Source organism: Urocitellus parryii, chromosome 3, assembly GCF_045843805.1.
Source record: "Urocitellus parryii isolate mUroPar1 chromosome 3, mUroPar1.hap1, whole genome shotgun sequence".
NCBI classification, from domain to species: domain Eukaryota; kingdom Metazoa; phylum Chordata; class Mammalia; order Rodentia; family Sciuridae; genus Urocitellus; species Urocitellus parryii.
In genome coordinates, this window is record NC_135533.1 from 153,867,498 (window position 1) to 153,887,189 (window position 19,692).

Below are 19,692 nucleotides of genomic sequence, written 5' to 3' on the forward strand. Positions count from 1 at the left end.
CTTGGAGCCCTGCATACCCTGTTTAGTCAGGAGAACTAAACTATGGAGTCCTGGATATGGAGTCCCCCCAGCTTCCTGCTGCCCTCAGGACCAGGCCTGGCCCTTACCATGACTTCTAGCACTGCCCCTTCTCAAAGAGTTCCTGAGCCCCATCATCTTCCCAGTGAGCTGCTGCCCCATCTGTACCCAAAGTTTCAACCTGTTCCTGCTGCATGCCCTGTGCTTATGACAGTTCCTTGATGGGTATATCCCCTGCTTCACGAGGCTGGCTTCTTGCCAGTGCTGGATCTCCAGGTGCCACTCTAGAGAGGTACTGACTGCCCCATCACTTGTTCTCACAGCAGGCCATTTACTTGATTGTGCCCCTCCCTGGCCTCCAAGCCCATGGCCATCAGTGTCACCCATTCATTCATCCTCCTCTTCAGGCAGAGCTCCTAGGAGGGACTTAGAAATGCTTCTTGAGGACTAGGGTTGTGGCTCAGTGGTAGAACACTTGCCCACATGTGTGAGGTTCTGGGTGAGATCCTCAGCACCACATGAAAATAAATAAATACAATAAAGGTATTGTGTCCGTATACAACTAAAAAAAATGAAATAAAAAATGTTTCTTGAACAAAAAGGAGTATGCATAACCCCTGTCTGTTAGCAGGCTGATGATGTGGGACAGAACATTCTGAAAAGTGGGTCTGAGTATTGGATTTGGAGGGAGTGAAATCTCCCCAGGGTGAGAATGTCTCCAGAAAGTTGACCTGCTCCTGCTTGGCCAGGAGGGCTCAGCACACCCCACCAACCCTACCCATCTGACCCTAACTTGAGCCCTCCCCACCATGCCCGCAGCACCGGCAGCTGCTGAAGGACAGCTTCATGGTGGAGTTGGTAGAGGGCGCCCGCAAGCTGCGCCACGTCTTCCTGTTCACCGACCTGCTCCTCTGCACCAAGCTCAAGAAGCAGAGTGGAGGGTGAGTGACAATGGGGCCCCGATCCCACCTAGCCAGTGACCCCACCCCAACACTCCAGGAGGAGAGGGTCTCTCTGGGGGACAGGAGTAATGATGTGGCCAGGCCCTGTCTTTGCATTCTGTTTCCACCTGAATGTGATACCAGTTCAAGGTCAAAGTTGTCATTAGCAGTCTGGAGACCTCCTGGGGGCAGAGTCAGTGACTCAACTTTCTGATCATGGCTTCATGCATGACTAGAGGAAGTTTTGTCATAAATCATCTGAAAAGAGAGAGTGACAGAGAGGTCAAGAAGCTGCAGAAGCTGGTGCAGGCTTCAGGTGTTGGGGGTACAGTCAGCTCTCCCATGACCTTGGCAGGGTAATTATTGAATGTTATCTCCCTGGTGATAGTTTTCTTTTTCTTTCTAATTTTTTTTTTTAACAGTACTGGGGATTGAACCCAGGGATGCCCTACCACTGAGCTATATCCCCAATCCTTTTTAATTTTTTATTTTGAGACCATCTCACTAGGTTGCTGGGGTTGGCCTTAAATTTGTGATCCTCCTGCCTTATCCTTCTGAGTAGCTGGAATTAGAGACGTGTGCCATTGTGCTTGGCTGGTGATGGCTACCAAGTTATTCCCAACATAGACTTGTAGTCTACCCCTCCTCACCACCACCAGGGGTCAGATTTGCCCAGGGTATTCCAGGTTGGAAGAAAGCAAAGAGGGCAACGCCAGAAAAGAACAGACTTTTGTCTGCCATTCTGCTGTTATTGTGCTGAGTGGATTTAATTAGTCAACTCAGAAGAGAGTCTCTGTTTCCTCATCTGTGAAATGAAGGGATTGTACCAGGTAGATCCACAGCTCCTTGAACTCTGCAGCTCTGGACTTCAGTCCTATGCTTCCATTGGGTGATGTTGCTGTGCTTCCATGAGATGTCAGGGTTAGCACTAGATAAGGGGAATCAGGGCTCTTCAGATACTTTGGGGCCCTGGGTCAAGTGTGAAATTTATGTTCCCAGGAGTGACTAAGGTTGGGACTGCCAGTGTCTGCCAACAGCCTCCTTCCAACCTGTCTTATAAGATAAGCACTGGGTTTTGGATCAAATAACTATGCAGCACTATAGACCCAGAGTTCTCAGATTCTCAAATAGTGACATCAGCAAAAGAAGGCAATAAGCATGTTAACATTCTCCTTTTCCCCCAGAAAAACCCAGCAGTATGACTGCAAATGGTACATTCCGCTCACGGATCTCAGCTTCCAGATGGTGGACGAATCAGAAGCGGCACCCAACATCCCACTGGTGCCAGATGAGGAGCTGGATGCATTGAAGATTAAGATCTCCCAGATCAAGAGTGACATCCAGAGAGAGAAGGTATATCTGACTGGGGGAAATGAGGGCCGGGCTCTGTGTGACCTGAGAGGGAAGCAGCCCCTCATACATCAGCCAGTGGGTTCTCTCTCCTCTGAGCATCCGACCCCACGCTGGCCTCCAGAACCTGCTGCGACTCCTGTGAGCTCTCAGCTTCTGGAGTGCTGGGCATCTGGTCACAGCCAGGCACCAGTTATATTTTGAGCTTCCAGCTAAATTTGGGTTCTTACACCAGAGCAGCTAACATCCCAACTCTGAACAGAAATGAAGGGATACTAGCTGTGGGCATTCAGTGTGTCTTTCACGAGATACTTCGTTTACCTAGCAGATGGCCCCGTGCCCAGTTTTCTGACCCATGACCAGGATACTCTCACGTGCATAACTTACTTATACTAGATGCCCTTGTGGGTCTGGTCTGACCTGTGCCTAGGTTACATCTGCCTGACTCTGAGAGCCTGACCTTGGGTTTTTCCCCAGTGTCCCAAGGAAAACCTGGCCTGGGGTAGCTCCTAATTCTTCCGATGGAAGGTACAAACTCAATACGTATTACAATAGAAAAGTTGTTCAGAGATAATAACGAATGGATCCTGGGCAGGAAGGGTGCAATGAGGTAGAACAGTCCTCCACCTCCAGGTTGCACAAGGCAGGAATGAAAAGGCAGGGCAGAGAGAGAGTGCTCATTTGGTAACCAGCAGTTTATGTAAGGGAATAAGGCGTGTGTTGCTTTAGGTTCACAGGCAAAGCCTAAATGTTGCATTTAAAGGAAGTGGCAGGAAAAAAGGTATCACCCCCAATACACAGGAAAAGTACTGAATCACTGAGGGAAAGTTGCACTTTGGCCATATGGGGCTTGGGGCAGTCTCAGCTATGGGGCTGGAGGGGTGCCCAGCTAACCTTCTTACAACTGCCCTGATGAGGGCTTAGTCCAGGATGAGGAGTGCAGCCTTGCAGGCCACTGTTCCTTTCTAGACAAAAGATGGTAGAGATAGTTAGGATGTGGCCCCAAGTCTGAGTTTAGTCCAGGATAGGAGAGGTGCTTTGCAGTAGCCTTAGACCAAGTGGGTCTCGAGAAAGTTGGTCCTCGGTCCAGAGACACCTGGCTGAGGTGGATGCAATAGGAGGAGGTCTTCCATAGCTTTCACACCCCTGCCCAAGCCAGTGCACTGAAAACCTTGCACATTTAGGAACATGCAGGGAGCTGCATGACAACGGAAGCCTCGTACGTGGAATGAGCATTACATTGTTTGTGTCGTGGAACTGTGGCCTCCATGGTAGAGTGTGCCCAGGCAGAGGTGGAGCCAGTGCTACATTCTCAGAAACTGTCAAGCCCTATTGACTGCCACTTCAGGATTATCTGCATTGTGCCATTTCTCTGGAGATTGGGGTTGGGTCTCTAACTAGTAAGGGGCATCTTGGTTTCCTCAGGGTGTAGCAGCTTCAGGAAGGATCCATGTGGCTCAGGATAGGGAGGATTTTCCTGTCCAGATCCTAGTGATGTTCATCTGGACTTGCTGGGACCCCCAAAAGTACTCCCAAGGGTCTGATACTGAAATAGCTCAGGTCAGGGAGGACATGAGAGGCCCTTTAAGTCACGGCAGCATCCTGGACACTGTATTTAGGAAAACTAAAGGCCAGGATATCTGTAAAGATCTCTCCCCTTTAGCCTTTAAGAGGACAGACTAATTCCTTCAAGAAAGGTTTATTGAGCACATTCCATAGCTTGTGCCAGGCTTTGACTTCAAGAAAGGGCTGTTTCTGTCCTCAAAAAGCCACCAGCAATAGCTGACTGAGGCCCTGGGCTGTGCTGAGTACACCGGTGGGATCCCTGCCCTCTGCGAGCCCAGCATGGGGTGGGTGGGATGGACTGAGTGGAAAGAATGGAAAGGCGAGGCTGTCTTCTCCCTGCAGAGGGCAAACAAAGGCAGCAAAGCTATGGAGAGGCTGAAGAAGAAGCTGTCAGAGCAGGAGTCGCTGCTGCTGCTCATGTCTCCCAGCATGGCCTTCAGGGTACACAGCCGCAATGGCAAGGTGAGTGCTGCTTCCCAGCTCCCTCAGTCTTGCCCTGTATATGCTTTAGGTCTTGAATGGGATATTGATCTCAACTGCAGCTGAGATCCATCCATCTGGCTTCGTGGCATATATTGTCCCCAGCTCATGTGTGACCTTTGCAACTGCAATCCTTTTTCTCTTGACGGCATACCTGCACTGAGAGACATGTCCAGTGTGACACATGAAAGCACACATGTCCATAGCCCTAGGGGAAATGGTCGTTGACTCAGCTCCCATAGCTGTGGGTGGCAGGGACTCCAGGGAGGGAATAAGGTCAGGTCTTGCAAGCTCATGCAGACTTGACCCTTAGTACAGAAATGCTGTCTGGGGACCTCTAGGTCCATTTAAAGGAAATAGCAGAACCCAATTACTATGTATGACCTTAAAGCTCTAAAAAAAAAAAAAAAAAAGTAGAAGAAGAAAGAAACAAGAGACATTCAGTTTGAAAAGAAAAAAGTAAAGCTATATGATTTTATATATAGAAAATCCCAAGGAATGCATATAAAGACAGAATATAAGATCAATATACAAATTTTTAAAAAATGGCAGGAAAAGAAGGGAGCCCATTCTGCTAGGTGGGAGAGATACCTCTAAGTTCCTGTCTCGCATCACCCACCTGAGCCATTGGGGTGTGCTATTCCAATACCCAGGCAGCAGCCTGTGCTGTGTCATCCCATTATCTAGGTGCAGTACTGAATTACTAAGGGAAAGTTGCACTCTGGCAATGGAGGGCTTAGGGTGGTCCTTGATACTGGGCTGGAAAGGTGCCCAGCTGTTCTTCTTACAACTGCCCTGATTGGATGTGAATCCTAAGTGACGAATATGGCTCCTCTCTATGGTGTCACATGTACCTGTCAGTGTGCAGAATGGTTCTCTAGTGCCTGACTCGGAGAGGCAACTGATGAGCCTAATCTCTGGGTCACTGTTTGTACTTGTGGGTTGGATACAGAAAATTGAGTTGGCATCAGCCCTGACCTCTGCAGATCCTCTCTGGTAACTTCTTCATGTTCCTAAGTTATACCCACTCTGCCAGTGTCATCTCCTGACCCAGGTGTTTCAGTTGGGGCTTGTGCCAGAGGCAAACTTACACAGATGTTTGGCCTGAAGTACAGCTAGTGGGATAGGTGGAACATGCTGAAAACAGTAAGCTTGTGTGTGAGCATATCGGATCATAATAGCACACCTGAGCACACCTGGGCACAACTGTCTGGTGGTGGGGAGGTGCAAGCCTCAGGCTCTGTACTCTGACTTGCCAGGTGCTGGCTTAGCTAGGATGAAGATAACAGGCACCTTCTTCTTTTTGCCTAACCTAGAGTTATACATTCCTGATTTCCTCTGACTATGAACGAGCTGAGTGGAGGGAGAACATCCGGGAACAGCAGAAGAAGTGTGAGTGGCCTACGCACTAATGGGTCTTAGGCATCTCCTGTAGTTTTTAAACCTTTATTTAAAAAAATTAATAAACAATTTTTGAGGGACTTTATCCAAGGGAAATGTTGCAGGGAACCCTATGTTAGAAAATAAGCTGAAGAAGAGCTCCCCAGCCCTCTTGTACCTTCCCACCTGTCCTACCCCACAACCCACTCCCAGGTGTACCATTCCCCCAACTCTGCACCTCTCTGGCAATTCTCTCCCCAGTCCTTCCAAAATTACCTGCTCCCTGGACCTGCACACTCACAATGGCCCTTGCCTGCTCTCCCAACCATGGCCTTTCTTTTACCCACACTATCCCCTTGGTCTCCCCTGTACCCCTACCCTTGTCTGCCCCCCAGCAGGTGCTAATGTCAAATGGGCCCTTGACTTAATCCACCTGGGCAACCACTGTACTGGCCCCTGTCCACCTGGTTGACTCAGAACAAAATACTCCTCTTTGAAACAGCCCCTTCCTTCTCTAGTCACATTGCTCTACTAGCAGTTTTTTCCTTCTCCAGAACTTAAAACTGCACCCCTGATCCCGTCTGGCAGTGTTCAGGAGTTGGAGGGCAGATCTCACCCCAAGTCCATGGGCTGCAGCTCCCCAGCTTCCCACTTGGCCCACTGGTAGGGGGAATTTAGCCAAGCACTGTATCCCAGGTGGCCTGGTCCTTCTACAGCAGTGGACTATCTCCTGTTGAAGCAGTATTTTTGGCTCTGCCACTGCACATAGACTCTGAGCTGGGGGCTCTACCTGAACCTGACCTGTCCCATCCCCTCATGCTCATCATTTGTTTCTATGGAGCCATTTCTTTCCTGTGATGCCACTGTGTCCTGAAGGTATAATGAGTTTCTGTCAGGGCTCATGTCCCAGGGATTCCAATCCTAACTTGGGGACTCAAATCATTTCCAGCACCACAACATCTATTCTCTGCTCAGTGTTATCCCCAGAAATAAGCCTTTTTCCTCACCTGAGGGAAGATAAAGGGGCCTGTGTTAGCAGAGTAAGGGACAGCAAAATACTTATTTCTGGAGAGACCTCCCAGGTTTCTCTCTCATTCTCAGACCTGCCTTGTAGCTGTACTAAATTGGTGTGCAGATATGTGTGGATGTATGTGTTTGTAAGCATCAAAGATTGTCCCTACCTGTGAGCCTAGGCCTGGGCTCTCTGTGAGCCTAGCCTTACCTTGCTCTGCTGCCATATCTGAAATTCATCTGGGAGCCACCAAGCCCCAGTGTTGGCCCTATTGTACCCTCTCCAATGTGTGGTGAGAGTCAAGTGGGATGGGTACAGAGGAACCGTGTGGACTGAATGAGCCCTGCATGTGCTCCACCCTCTCAGGTTTCAAAAGCTTCTCTTTGACATCTGTGGAGCTGCAGATGCTGACCAACTCGTGTGTTAAACTTCAAACCGTCCACCACATTCCACTGACCATCAACAAAGAAGGTGAGACCAGCCTCCTGGGAAAAGAGCCGAGAGCCAGTGTTCCTTCTTGTTGGCACTGTCCCCCTGACCAGTGGCTTTTCCTTCAGAAGGATGTGCTTATTAAAGCCTGTTGTTCTCTCCCAGGTGTGGGTGGGACTGGTTAAAAATGGTTTCTCCCAAGGGACCCACTGCTGGGCAATTGAGAAGACAGTGGTGTCCTTTGTCATAGGCCTGAGACTAATGTTTCTCCAACCCACTGTGGTGGATCTGTCCCCACTCCGCTGTCCTCCCAGATCTCCTCTCATCCAGGCACTCATTTGCCAATACTTTTGATCGTGCCAGGTTTTGCCTTCACTGTGGCCTATGTGTGTGCGGGCTGTCAGACACGTAGGCATGTGCTTATACACACACATGTACACATGTGTATGCACTCACTCATTCCATCTGTATTCCACACCACCTGACTAACGCCCTCTCCTGTCTTTGGAAATTTAATTCACTTTGTCTTGACTACTGGTTCACCTGCATTGTGGACCCACCTAGATCCTAAAGTCCCAAACAAGGAAAACGACATGGGTACATTTTTGGTCTGTGACACCACCTTGCCTAGTGCTGAGTTGAAGTAGAACCAGCCTATGTCATCTTGCTTCCCTCTCCTAGGAGGCATATGTTTACCTCTCTGGTCTCTTGCACAGATGATGAATCTCCTGGGCTCTACGGGTTCCTGAATGTCATTGTCCACTCAGCTACTGGGTTTAAGCAGAGTTCAAGTAAGTGACTGGTTTGGGGAGGAAGATGGTGAGGGTTGAGTAGGTATCTTCCCAGGAAGGATGAATCAGGCAGGGCATAGGGAATGAGGGCAGTTGTTCAAATGATCACCTTTGGTCCCTGGTGACTGGGAGGTGCTGGTGCTGGTTGAGGTCTTCCAGGTGTGGAATTATTTTCTAGGAGTGGACTCTGCCCTTTTCCTTACCGTCTCAGATCCTGCAAGCTGGTAAGCAGCGCTCTGTGGGCGAGTCTTACAATTGCAAGGGCCAGAGTTTGATAAAGGTTACTGGAGAACCTAAATTCCAAGCTGGGGGACTGTAGGCAGTGGATCCTCAACCCAATAAGCAGAGTAGATTTGGCTCTTCTGTCAAAATGGATGGATAATACCCCTTTCTCTCCCAGCTGCTCAAGCTGTTAAAGTGGTGAAGGCTGACTGCATTGCAGTTGTACGGACCTCAGCATAGCATCTTCACCCTGCTCTTGGTGTCCATATGAGGAGGGAAAAGGGTACACACCATTCTGACTTTTCCCACAGTTGCTGCAAAACAAGAGACACCCACACACACACCGAAAAATCACAGAACAGAAGAAAATAGTTGCAATATATATGACAAGGGACTTATGTCCAGAATACATAAAGAACTCTTACAACTGAATACAGGGAGGCAACCCAATCATAAAAAATGGCCAGAAGATTTGGATGGACACTTCACCAAAGTCATATGAATAGCTAATAAGGACTTGAAAAGATGCTTGTCATGTTAGGGAAATGCAAATTAAAACCACATCAAAATACCCTTTCACATTCCCAAAATGATAAACACAAGGTGAGCAATAACAAATGTTGTGAAAATGTGAGAATAGGAACCTAATACACTGTGGATAGAGGTATGACATGGATCAGCCACCCTAGAAAACATCACAGGATTTTTGTAGTTTTTGATGCTGGGGATCAAACCCAGGGCCTCATGCATGTTAAACATGTGCTGTACTGCCGAGCTACAAACTGTCCCTATTTCATACTTCCTTAAAAAGTTAAAACACCCTATCATACATCCCACCAATCCCACTTTTAAGTATTCACTTTAGGGAAGTGAAAACATACATCCACAGAAAGACTTACACAGGTACAGTGTGGCACATCCATTACATCCATACATGCAATAAAAAGGATTGAAGCTAGGTCTTTAATCCCAGGTACTTGGGAGGCTAAGGCAGGGTGATTGCAAGTTCAAGGCCAGCTTGGACAACCTTGGTTTTGTTTATTTAATTTTTTTTTAATATTCTTTTTAGTTGTAGTTGGACATAATACCTTTATTTATTTATTATTATGTAGTGCTGAGGATCGAACCCAGGGCCTCACACATGCTAGGTGAGCGCTCTACCGCTGAGCTACAACCCCAGCCTGGTTTCTTTAATTTAAAAAAATAATTTTTTTTTAATATACCAGAGATTAAACCCAGGGGCATACTACCACTGAGCTATCTCCCCAGGCACCCCCCCACTACTTTTTTTAAAGATTTATTTATTTTTTTAAACCTTTATTTATTTATTTATTTTAGAGAGAGAGAGAGAATTTTTTTAATATTTATGTTTTAGTTTTTTTCGGTGGACACAACATCTTATTTTATTTTTTTTAATGTGGTGCTAAGGATCGAACCCAGAGCCTCACACATGGTAGGCAAGCACTGAGCCATAACCCCAGCCCTTTTGAATTTTTATTTTGAAAGAGGATCTCACTAATTGTCCAGTTTGGCCTTGAACTTATGATGCTCCTGCCTCAGCCTCCTGAGTTGCTGGGATTATAGGCATCCAGCCAGCCTAGACAACTTTGTGAGACCTTCTCTTGAAATTTTAAGAAGGATTGAGAATGTTGCTCAGTGGTTGAATGCTTTCTTAGCATATACAAGGCCATGGGTTCAATCCGTAGGACTGGGGACCAAGAAGGGGGGAGAATGAGCTAGCTACTGATAGTGGCAACAACATGGATGAGCCTAAAAAAAATTAAACTAAATGAAGAAAGCCAGAAGCAAAAGAGTACATATTGTATCATTCTATGTATACGCAATTGTAGAAAAGCCAGAATATATAGACAGACTGTCAGATTTTGTGGAGGGCTGGGGATGGGAGTGAGACTTGACTGCAGATGGATCCATGGGGGCTTCTGGGAAAGATCATGTCCTGAAACAGTTGTAGTGTTATTTGTACAAGTCTTTAAATTTACCAGGAATCCTCAAACCAGTAGATGAGGATGCATCACATGAATTATATGGAATATCAATTATACCTTCATAAAGCTGTGACTCACTCATAACTGTTTCCCTGGACCTTTTTCTCTCTGACTGCCCCGGATATGTTATTTCCTAAGGTTCCACCAGACCTTCCTCCCTCCCTGCACCTGTCCTTCAACAATGTGTATGTCAACAGAACTGCCTCTCAATCCCAAATTATCCCTCTTGGCCTCCCCTCTTACTTTTTCATTTATCTCCTTAGTGTTCCCCACTTTACATTCCACATCTCCAAACAGAACCTATCATTCATAGCCCCCAAATTTGTTACTCTCTTTTTTTAATGTCCTGGCCTGAGGAGTGGCACCACTGTCCACCCTTCTGGTCAACCTAGAAACTAGTATCCTGTTACCTTACACTGTCAGTTGGATATTCTCCATCAGTGGAACTTCTGCATCATCTCTGGCTACCTTCATCCAGGTCCTCAGCAGCATCCTCCTCTCTAGACTGATAAGTAAGCCTCTACGGGCTGGGGATGTGGCTCAAGTGGTAGCATGCTCGCCTGGCATGCGTACCGCCCGGGTTCAATCTTCAGCACCACATACAAAGATGTTGTGTCTGCCGAAAACTAAAAAAGTAAATATTAAAATTTTCTCTCTCTCTCTCTCTTAAAAAAAAAAAAAAAAAGCCTCTACAACTCCTATCCAGTGTTTTTTCTAAAATCCAAACTCTGTCACTTACCACTTACTGTTGGGAAAACATATAATGGCAGCAGCACCCCAGAGAAAACCCCAGCATGGCATCTAACGACCCTCTTTCTCCTCTTTGTTTCTTTCACTGGCGTGAAACGTTCCCGCCTGCGTCAATGTTCAAACCCTGCTGGTGGGAAGCCTTAGCCCCAATTAGAATTAACTTCTTGGGCTCCGGAACTGACATGGAAGAGCTTGCCAATAAACAGGCGACCTGTTATCTACCTCAGCCCTGCGACCTCTCATCTACCTCAGCCCTGCGACCTCTCCTTAGACCTATATAGACACACAGCCTTTTATAATAAAGTGGAAAACTCTTTGGTAATCTGTGTCGTGTGGTGTGGCGTTTTCCAGTCTTACACTTACAGCCACCGACTCTGTATACAGTCCAGCTTCACTCACCCACAGACCTCCCCTCCCTCGTCTCTTGTACCCCTCAACTTTCCCAGCACTGAGCTGCTTCCTGTTTTCTACACTGACCTGGAGTTCCCTGTGCCCTCATGCTTTGATGGGGTCTGCTCAGGTCATAAAAGCTCCTCCCACCCTCTGACCCGTACCTGTCATCCCCCATCAGGTAGCTTACCTAGGCTGTGGTCTCTCTGCAGTGCTCTCCTGCCCCCGCATCCCCCCCAAGGTTTCAGTGCCATGTTCATCTCTATCTATTCCTCCAAGCAAAGGGCCCTTATCACCTCTGGGACTTTTGCTGGGGATTGCTAAGTGATCAAGTCAGTGAGTATTCTGAGAGTTCCCATTTCCCAGCTTCATGGTCAGGGCAAGGACATTTCTTGAGGTGCTGGTGCTCACACTGGCCACTGGTTTGGCGTTTTATTTTTAAAAAAGAAAGTAAAGGGCTGAGGTTATAGCTCAGTTTTTGAGCGCTTGCCTTGAATGCATGAGGCACTGGGTTCGATCCTCCGCACCACATTAAAAAAATATAAAGTAAAACAAAGATATTATGTTCATCTATAACTAAAACAAAATGTTAAAAAAGAGAAAAAGTAAAGACCTTTTTTTTTTCTTGATTTTGAAAATAATACCTGCTCTTATGGAAAATGTGTGTGATGTAGAAAAGTATTCTCATCTTCCTGTCATCTTCCCACAGATCTGTACTGTACCTTGGAGGTGGATTCCTTTGGGTATTTTGTGAATAAAGCAAAGACGCGTGTCTACAGGGATACAACCGAGCCAAACTGGAATGAGGTAAGTAAGGAGTCCTGCATCCATGAGAGCCCCGGCCTGGCAGGGCCAGGATGTTTTCCAGAAGAGTTTAAGCCTCCAGGGGCTCCCTAAGGCTTCCTCCAAAGGCTGTGCCACCAGCATTCCAGGAATCTCCTAGAGAGGAGGGGTGGTGACATATCAAAGAGATTTAAGTCCAAGAGATTTTATCTCCATGTTCCTGAGAATTTTACTCACCCACCCCCACCACAAACAAGCAATTTTGCCAGTGAAATGTTTAGAAAGAGTACTTAAAAGGGCTTTTTGTCCTGCCTTTGTTATCGCTTAGTATTTATGGTTGATTTCCATGTTTTTCCTTAGAAGCTGGAATGAGCTCCCTCAGAAGCTGGAATAAACTCTCCATGACCCTCTCAGTTTCGAGAAGCCTGGGACTCTGCTTGTGGGAGCTGGGATGGGGGCTGCAGGCCTACTCCCTGGGTCTCCTCAGTCTGAAGGGTCCTGTTTGCTGGTCTCAGGGTGTCGGGGTTGTGTAGTCTGTTGCTCTGCTTTCCTCAACCTTGGAGAACTATTGTGTGAACTTTTGGCCTTGGGCCTCCAGGAGTGGGGAGCACAATTGCAAAGAGGCCGGTATCTATTAAGTCCCCAGGCTCCTATGAGATGCCATTTCCGGACTCCACAGCAGCTACAACCTCAAGATCTTTGATCTTGATGGTGCAGGTAGAACAGCAGGGCCAAAGAAAGCTGCCTCCAACACCCTTCACAGCAGAGAAGGAAACCGTGTGGCCGGTAAAGTGAGCGACCAGAACCCAGGTCTCCTTGCTGCTCAGTGTCCACTGCTCTCTTTGATCATTAGATGTAATACCTAAATAGGAGACTGATACAGTTACCTGTGCATGTAGCTCTGAGATGGGAGCAAGGTGTCAGTTCCACGTTAACCATTGTAGAAGGCTTTGTAGACAGCAAGGGGGCCAGAAGACCCAGGAGAGTCAATGAAGAAGGAGTGGTAGGTAGGGTGTAAAAGGTTCAGGTTTGAGTCAGCAGCCAGAGCATCAGGGAGGTTTCACACCTGGAGGGCTCCATAGCAGCAGGCTACCTGGCAAGCATGCAGATCATCCAGGGGGATCCTGGCATGGCCTCTTCATCCCCATTCAGGTTCAGAAATAGCCACTCCCCCCCCACCCCACCCTCCTCCATTTTTCCTCTTATATAGCCCATGCAGGTATAAGCATGGGTGGTACAAGCATGGAAGGGATGATAGGGGGAGCAAGTTAACCCCACACACCCAGAGCAGAAAACTTGAAAACCCAGGAGAGCATTCCAAATCATCTTTCCTTTGTCACCTCCATGGATTCCTTTTTAAAAAAAAATAGAATTTATTTTTAATTATTATTTTACAGAGCAAGGCAATGAACCCAGGCCTTGCACATTGTTAAACACACACTGTGCCCCTGAGCTACACCCCTAACTTAGATTTTATTCCTTAGAGCAGTTTTTGGTTTACAGAAAAATTGACAAAAAAGACAGTTCCCATATTAACTTCTCCCCTGCTCTTTTCCCCTCACATTTTAAAATCTAACACCCAAGGGCTGGGGTTGTAGCTCAATGGTTGAGCACTTGCCCTACATGCATGGGGCACTGGGTTTGATCCTCAGCACCACATAAAAAGAAAGAAAGAAAGAAAGAAAGAAAGAAAGAAAGAAAGAAAGAAAGAAAGAAAGAAAGCTGCCTCCAACATCCTTCACAGCAGAGAAGGAAACCAGGCTAATGCCTGTGGGAGCACAGAGTTCACCAAGAAGCCCTGCCTCCCTACCCCAAGGGCAAGAAGTTGTGTCCATCTACAACTAAAAAATTTTAAAACTCTAACACCCAAGTGGAACATGTGTTGCACATAATTGGTGAACCGACAATAATAACTTCATTATCACCCAAAGTCCAGAGTTGAAGTTAGGGCTCACCCTTAGTATTACATGTGGTCCATGGATTGTGACACACATGATGACATGTATCTACTATTGTAATATCATACAGAATAGTTTCACTGCCTAAAAATGAAGCCATGTTCCCATGATATTGTTGCCCCAAATCATAGAATATCTGCATTTTTTAATAATTTCATTTTTATGGTTTTTTTAGTTGTAGATAGACATAACTTTATTTATTTTTAAGTAGTGCTGAGGATTGAACCCAGTGCCTCACATGTGCTAGGCAAGTGTCCTACCACTGAGCCACAACCTCTGCCTAAATATCTGCATTTTTTTTTTAAGAGAGAGAGAGAATTTTTTTAATATTTACTTTTTAGTTTTCGGGGAACACAACATCTTTGTTTGTATGTGGTGCTGAGGATCCAACCCGGGCCACACACATGCCAGACGAGCGCGCTACCGCTTGAGCCACATCCCCAGCCCTAAATATCTGCATTTTAACAAACACACCTGAGAGTCTGAAACCAGTGGTATGGCACCACCCTTGGAGATGCTGGCTTATAGCATTTGAATTAGGTTTGAGAGGGATTCAGAGCCCCCAGGAACACCACACTATAGTGACAGTGATGACCATAGGGATTGGTCCTGAAGTTCCCAGGGCTAAATGAGGAAGGTCTAAAGGCACAGGAGCTATGGCTCAGGTCCCCTTCAGCCCCTAGCACTACTGACCACCATGCACTTAGACCTATTTGCTCACCTGCAACTATTCTTCTTTCTCGGGGCCACAGGAGTTTGAGATAGAGCTGGAAGGTTCCCAGACCCTGCGGATACTGTGCTACGAAAAGTGTTACAACAAAACAAAGATTGCCAAAGAAGACGGCGAGAGCACAGACCGGCTCATGGGGAAAGGCCAAGTCCAGGTGAGGCTGCCTGCCCCTCTTTCCCCAGTCCAGATGCTCCATGAGCTTTTCCATTAGGCTTTTGGGGACATTGAGATGGCCTAGCTTTTGCGACGGGTGGTCAATGATGGCTCTGAAGCATCTACCATGTTTGGGATGCCTAGATCCGTGCCTTCACAGGTCCTTTCCTGCTCCTGTTTGTCTGAGAATCTGTTATGTCCCATCTTGTTCCCAACATAATTTCTGTTAGACTTGTTTTTCCAGCTGAGGCCTCAGCTCCTCCATGGCCTTAGGAGAGCCCAAAGGCAGAACAGGTAGTGTCATGAACTGAATTGGTAGTTATGGGGCCACTTCTTCTTGGGAAATTATAAGAGTCCCAGAGTCTACTCATTTGACTTCTGTTTTGGGGGTCTAGATCCAATTTTCTGATGCACCCCTGAGCAAGGTCCCCCAAAGTTGGTGTAGGAGCGCCCAAGTAGGCCAAGAATATGTGTCCATATAGAGGGTCTCCTGGTTGTCAAGGAGAACCATCCTGGCCCTTGGTCCTTCAGAAGTTTGTTCATCCCTGAAAACTACCAGTTTCAGAAAGTGCCAGCCTTGTATTTCTTGAAGTTCTGCCTGACATATCTGCATGGGCAGCTGAGAAAAAGCTCTTATGCATGTTCCTATAGCACATGTATCAGATCCAGATCAGCTAGTTCCCCCATGCACCATCCTGCCCTGCCCTGGAGGTAAATGGGGTCTAGGGTACTCTCTCTCTCCAGGGACCTCTTCATGTGAAGCCCTTGGGGGAGAGGGTTTGGCATTCCTAATGCCTGTAGGAGCACAGAGTTCACCAAGAAGCCCTACCTCCCTACCCCAAGGGCAAGAAGTAAAAATCACTGAGTGCCTGGAATGACATAGGGAGAAGGTGACTCTTCCCTGAGTAATCTGTGGCTTTGCAGATAGAAGCCCACATTCTCCTCATGCAGATGTTAAGGTTGAATGTCCCACCCTATCCCGACCCCTGGCCAGCCACATTCTCTGGAGCTGCACACTCCTGCCGGGTTTCCACCATGGAAGCTTTCAGGGAACTTGGGGATTCAGGGCCTCCTGGGACTCCCGATACCTTAAGACCATGTCTAAAAAGCAATAAATGTTTTCACCAACTTGTCCCTGCCCCACCACATAGATTTTGTTCACCCTCTTGACCTTTATACAGAATCCAATGATGTGAGTCAGCCACATAAATGGGTAGCACTGCTCTTGCTGGATACCAAGGCAGTTTTTATATTTTGCCATCCCAAGAGCATCGTGATGCTGGCCGCCTCTGGGAACCAAAGTGTTTTCACATCCATCAAGTGACAGTTATAGTTAGAGTGATGATTATGGCTTAGGTCCTTTGATGTGTGTCATTTTAATCCGTTTTTCATCACTATAACGAAACACTTGAGGCAGTCTACTTATTGAGAAAAAGAGGAGATGTAACTCAGTCTTGAAGGCTCATAATCCAAGCTGGGGCAGCCCTATTGGTTCAGCCTCTGGTGAGGGTCCTTGGCTGTGTTATATCATGGTGAGAGCATGTGTAAGAAGAGATCATAGTTCAGAGCAGAAAACCAGAGAGCAATTTAGGGGTCAGACTCCATCTTATAAGAACTTACTCTCATGAGAGTTCAGGAGTCCCATCTTAATCCTTCCCAAGGATTAAGTGATCTGGGGCCTCCTATGCGCCCCATGTCTTAAAGGTTCCATATTCATACACCAAGGACCACATGTCTAGCTCATGAATCCTGGGGGGTCAAATCACATCCAATCCATAGCACACATGCTTCTCATTTGGTCCTGAAGCAGATTTTTGAGAGAGGGCATTTGATATGTGAGGGGACACTTCCCTAACCTGCTGTGCTAGACAGCTTTTTGTTGTTGTGACCAAAATAACCTAACAGAAACAACCTGATGGAGGAAAAGTTTATTTATGCTCACAGCTTTCAGAGGTTTTGGTCCATGGTCAACCAGCTCACTGTTCTGGGCCTGAGGAAAGGCCCATGGTGGAAGGGTATGGTGGATGAAAGCTTCTCTGGAGTGAAGATAAACCCTTCGAGAGCACACCCCCAGTGACCTGCTTCCTCCAGTTAGGTCCTACCTCTATTCAACCATCAATGGATTAATTCACTGATGAGGTCACAGCCTTCATGATTCAATCACTTCTGAAAAATCCCACCTCTGAACACATGAAACTTTGGATGACATTCCAGATCTAAACCATGACACCTGTTCAAAACTCTGGGGAACCTGGGTGGTAAAGTGAGCAGAGTATAAAGCTATCATCTCTTGACCTGTGCCCCCATTGCATAGCTTCCCTTCTTCGTCTCCATGTTTTGCACCTGCCCCCAGCCCCAAACATTCCTCACCCACATCCCAGGCCCTTAGACATGCTCCCAGCCTGCATCTTACCTAGCCAATAAGGCAAGGGAAGATTCAGATTCCTCTAGTCTTTGACTTGAATCATCTGAATCCTCTACCACTGAAGTTCTGGGATTTGACCCAGGCCTCTGTTACTGGGGGTCTACCTGGGGGTCTCAGTGGGAAAGAGAACAGAACTAATACTCACCTTCCTTCTTTATCAGAGTAAGCCCTCTCTTGAAACCCCTTTCCATAATGCTACCGTATATAAGCAAAATCATTCTTTATGTGCACTGCACGTGCTTTCTTTTCAGTCTAAGCACCCTGCCCCGGTCTAAAAAAAAAGAGAAAAAACAGAGCTGGAAAGTAGTGAAAGAGGTAAAAACATGTCTTATTCAGAACTATTGAAATAGGGGAAGAGAAATCTTAGTGTAAACATGGGCTCAACTCCAAATATAGCATACACAAGTGGGATGTTATATCTAATGAGCAGGATGGGGGTCAGTGAATTGAAAATGACTAAAAGGCAACATCATGAGTAAGGAGGATTCTGGCCAAACCAGCCTAATGGGATTCTTGCTGAAGGTAAGTCAGTCAGTTGATCCGACATCACCTGGGAAATGGAGAATGAGGAGCCTGATCACATGTCAAGGATGAGCAGAGGAGGTGGGTGGAGGCTGCCTTTCCCATCCTTTTGTGTTCCAGGGACAGCTCAAGGAGAGCTCTCACTTGCTAGTCTTTCCTACAGGCACCTACCTGTCTGGCACCACTGACCCTTGGGCTCTATTAAACGTAATTGTTCTGTAATTCCAACCACGCGGAAGGCAGAGGCTAGAGGATCATAAGTTTAAGGGCAGTTTCAGCATCTTAGCAAGATCCTCAGCACCTTAGGCCTTATCTCAAAATAAAAATAAAATAAAAAGGACTGGGGATGTATCTCAGGTTTAATCATTCGTGTGTATGTGTGTAGAGAAAGAGAGATGTGTGTATATGGAGATTGTGTGTGTGTGTGTGTGTGTGTGTGTGTGTGTGTATTTTTTTTCTTAAGCTGAGTGTGCAATCCTAGCTACTCAGGAAGCTGAAGTAGGAAGATTGCAAATTTGAGGCCTTCCTGAGCAACTTAGGGAGACCCTGTCTCAAATCTTTAAAAAGGGCCAGGAATGTAGTAGCTCAGTGGAAAAGCAGTTGCATAGGGCACATAAGGCCCTGGGCTTGACAGCCAGTACAGGGAAAAATAAAATTATTTATTATACTTATGAAAACCATAAGACTCTCCAGGACCATTGAGATAGGTATAGAAAGAATGGCAATGGAGGTTTTTTTGTTGTTGTTTTGTTTTTTGGATACTGGTTGTTGGAACCTAGGGGTGCTCTACCACTGAGCTATATCCCTATCCCCAGCCCGTTTTATTTTCAGACAGGATCTAAGTTGCTGAAGGTCTTGCTAAGTTGCTGAGGCTGGCCTTGAATTTATAATCCTCCTGCCTCAGTCTCCTAAGTCTCTGGGATTATAGTCATGTGCCACTGTGCCTGATGGCAATGGGGTTTTGAAGTTAGAGAGATTAGGGGCTTAACTCAGAATATAAAGGGAAATTGATAATTTATAGCCAAGGAACAGGGTAGTAGGTCACCAGATGGAAAGACTAAGAGGTCGATCGGGGTCAGGGGAATTCTGGCTAACCAAATTTAAAAGAATTCTTGCTTAACCAGATGTGGTGGCACATGTCTGTAATCCCAGTGGCTTGAGAGCCTGAGACAACAGGATTGCAAGTTCAAAGCCAGCCTCAGCAAAAGCAAGGCGCTAAGCAACTCAGTGAGACCCTGTCTCTAAATAAAATACAAAATTGGGCTGGGATGTGGCTCAGTGGCCGAGTACCCTTAAGTTCAAGCCCTGATACCCACCCCCCCACCCCACCCCCCAAAAAAGAATTTTTGCTTAAAGCAGGCCAGTGTGATTGGACATTACCCAAGGGATAGGAACATGATCAGATATTGAGGGTATAAAGTTTTAACTAACTAAACTGATTTAGCAGAATTTTTCATAAAATTGTGCTCCTGAGGACATGTCCAAAGATGAGGATGAGTTGGAAAAAAGAGGTCAGAGGAATTCAACTAGACTTTGGTCAGGCTGAGAATCTTTGTCAGTTCCCCAGCCCCAACACACTTCTTTTGAACTGAGTGAGTCACTGCCTCCCGCCCCCATCTAGACTTGTTTCCTTACCTGTGGTTTGGGGTGGGAGACCATGGTGTTGTGAGGGCTCCTTGACGTGCCACTCTCAGGTTCTGTTCAGTGTTAGCTGCTATTATTGTTCTTATTACTCATCATCATTGTTTGTGAATTGGTGGTGGTGAAGGGCCAATCTGACTCCAGA

The 19,692-nt window shown here is 46.7% G+C and overlaps 1 protein-coding gene across 1 annotated transcript in view; it reads left to right on the forward strand.

Moving 5' to 3' along the window:
* The window catches only part of Bcr (BCR activator of RhoGEF and GTPase), a 141,721-nt gene that overhangs the window by 106,355 nt on the left and 15,674 nt on the right, over window positions 1-19,692 (forward strand). The window contains exons 9-16 of the mRNA XM_026412525.2: window positions 838-959; window positions 2,144-2,312; window positions 4,218-4,337; window positions 5,672-5,747; window positions 7,114-7,218; window positions 7,893-7,967; window positions 12,045-12,142; window positions 14,829-14,960. Of these exons, the coding sequence (XP_026268310.1) occupies window positions 838-959; window positions 2,144-2,312; window positions 4,218-4,337; window positions 5,672-5,747; window positions 7,114-7,218; window positions 7,893-7,967; window positions 12,045-12,142; window positions 14,829-14,960 (897 nt within the window). The remainder of the gene's footprint in view (window positions 1-837; window positions 960-2,143; window positions 2,313-4,217; window positions 4,338-5,671; window positions 5,748-7,113; window positions 7,219-7,892; window positions 7,968-12,044; window positions 12,143-14,828; window positions 14,961-19,692) is intronic.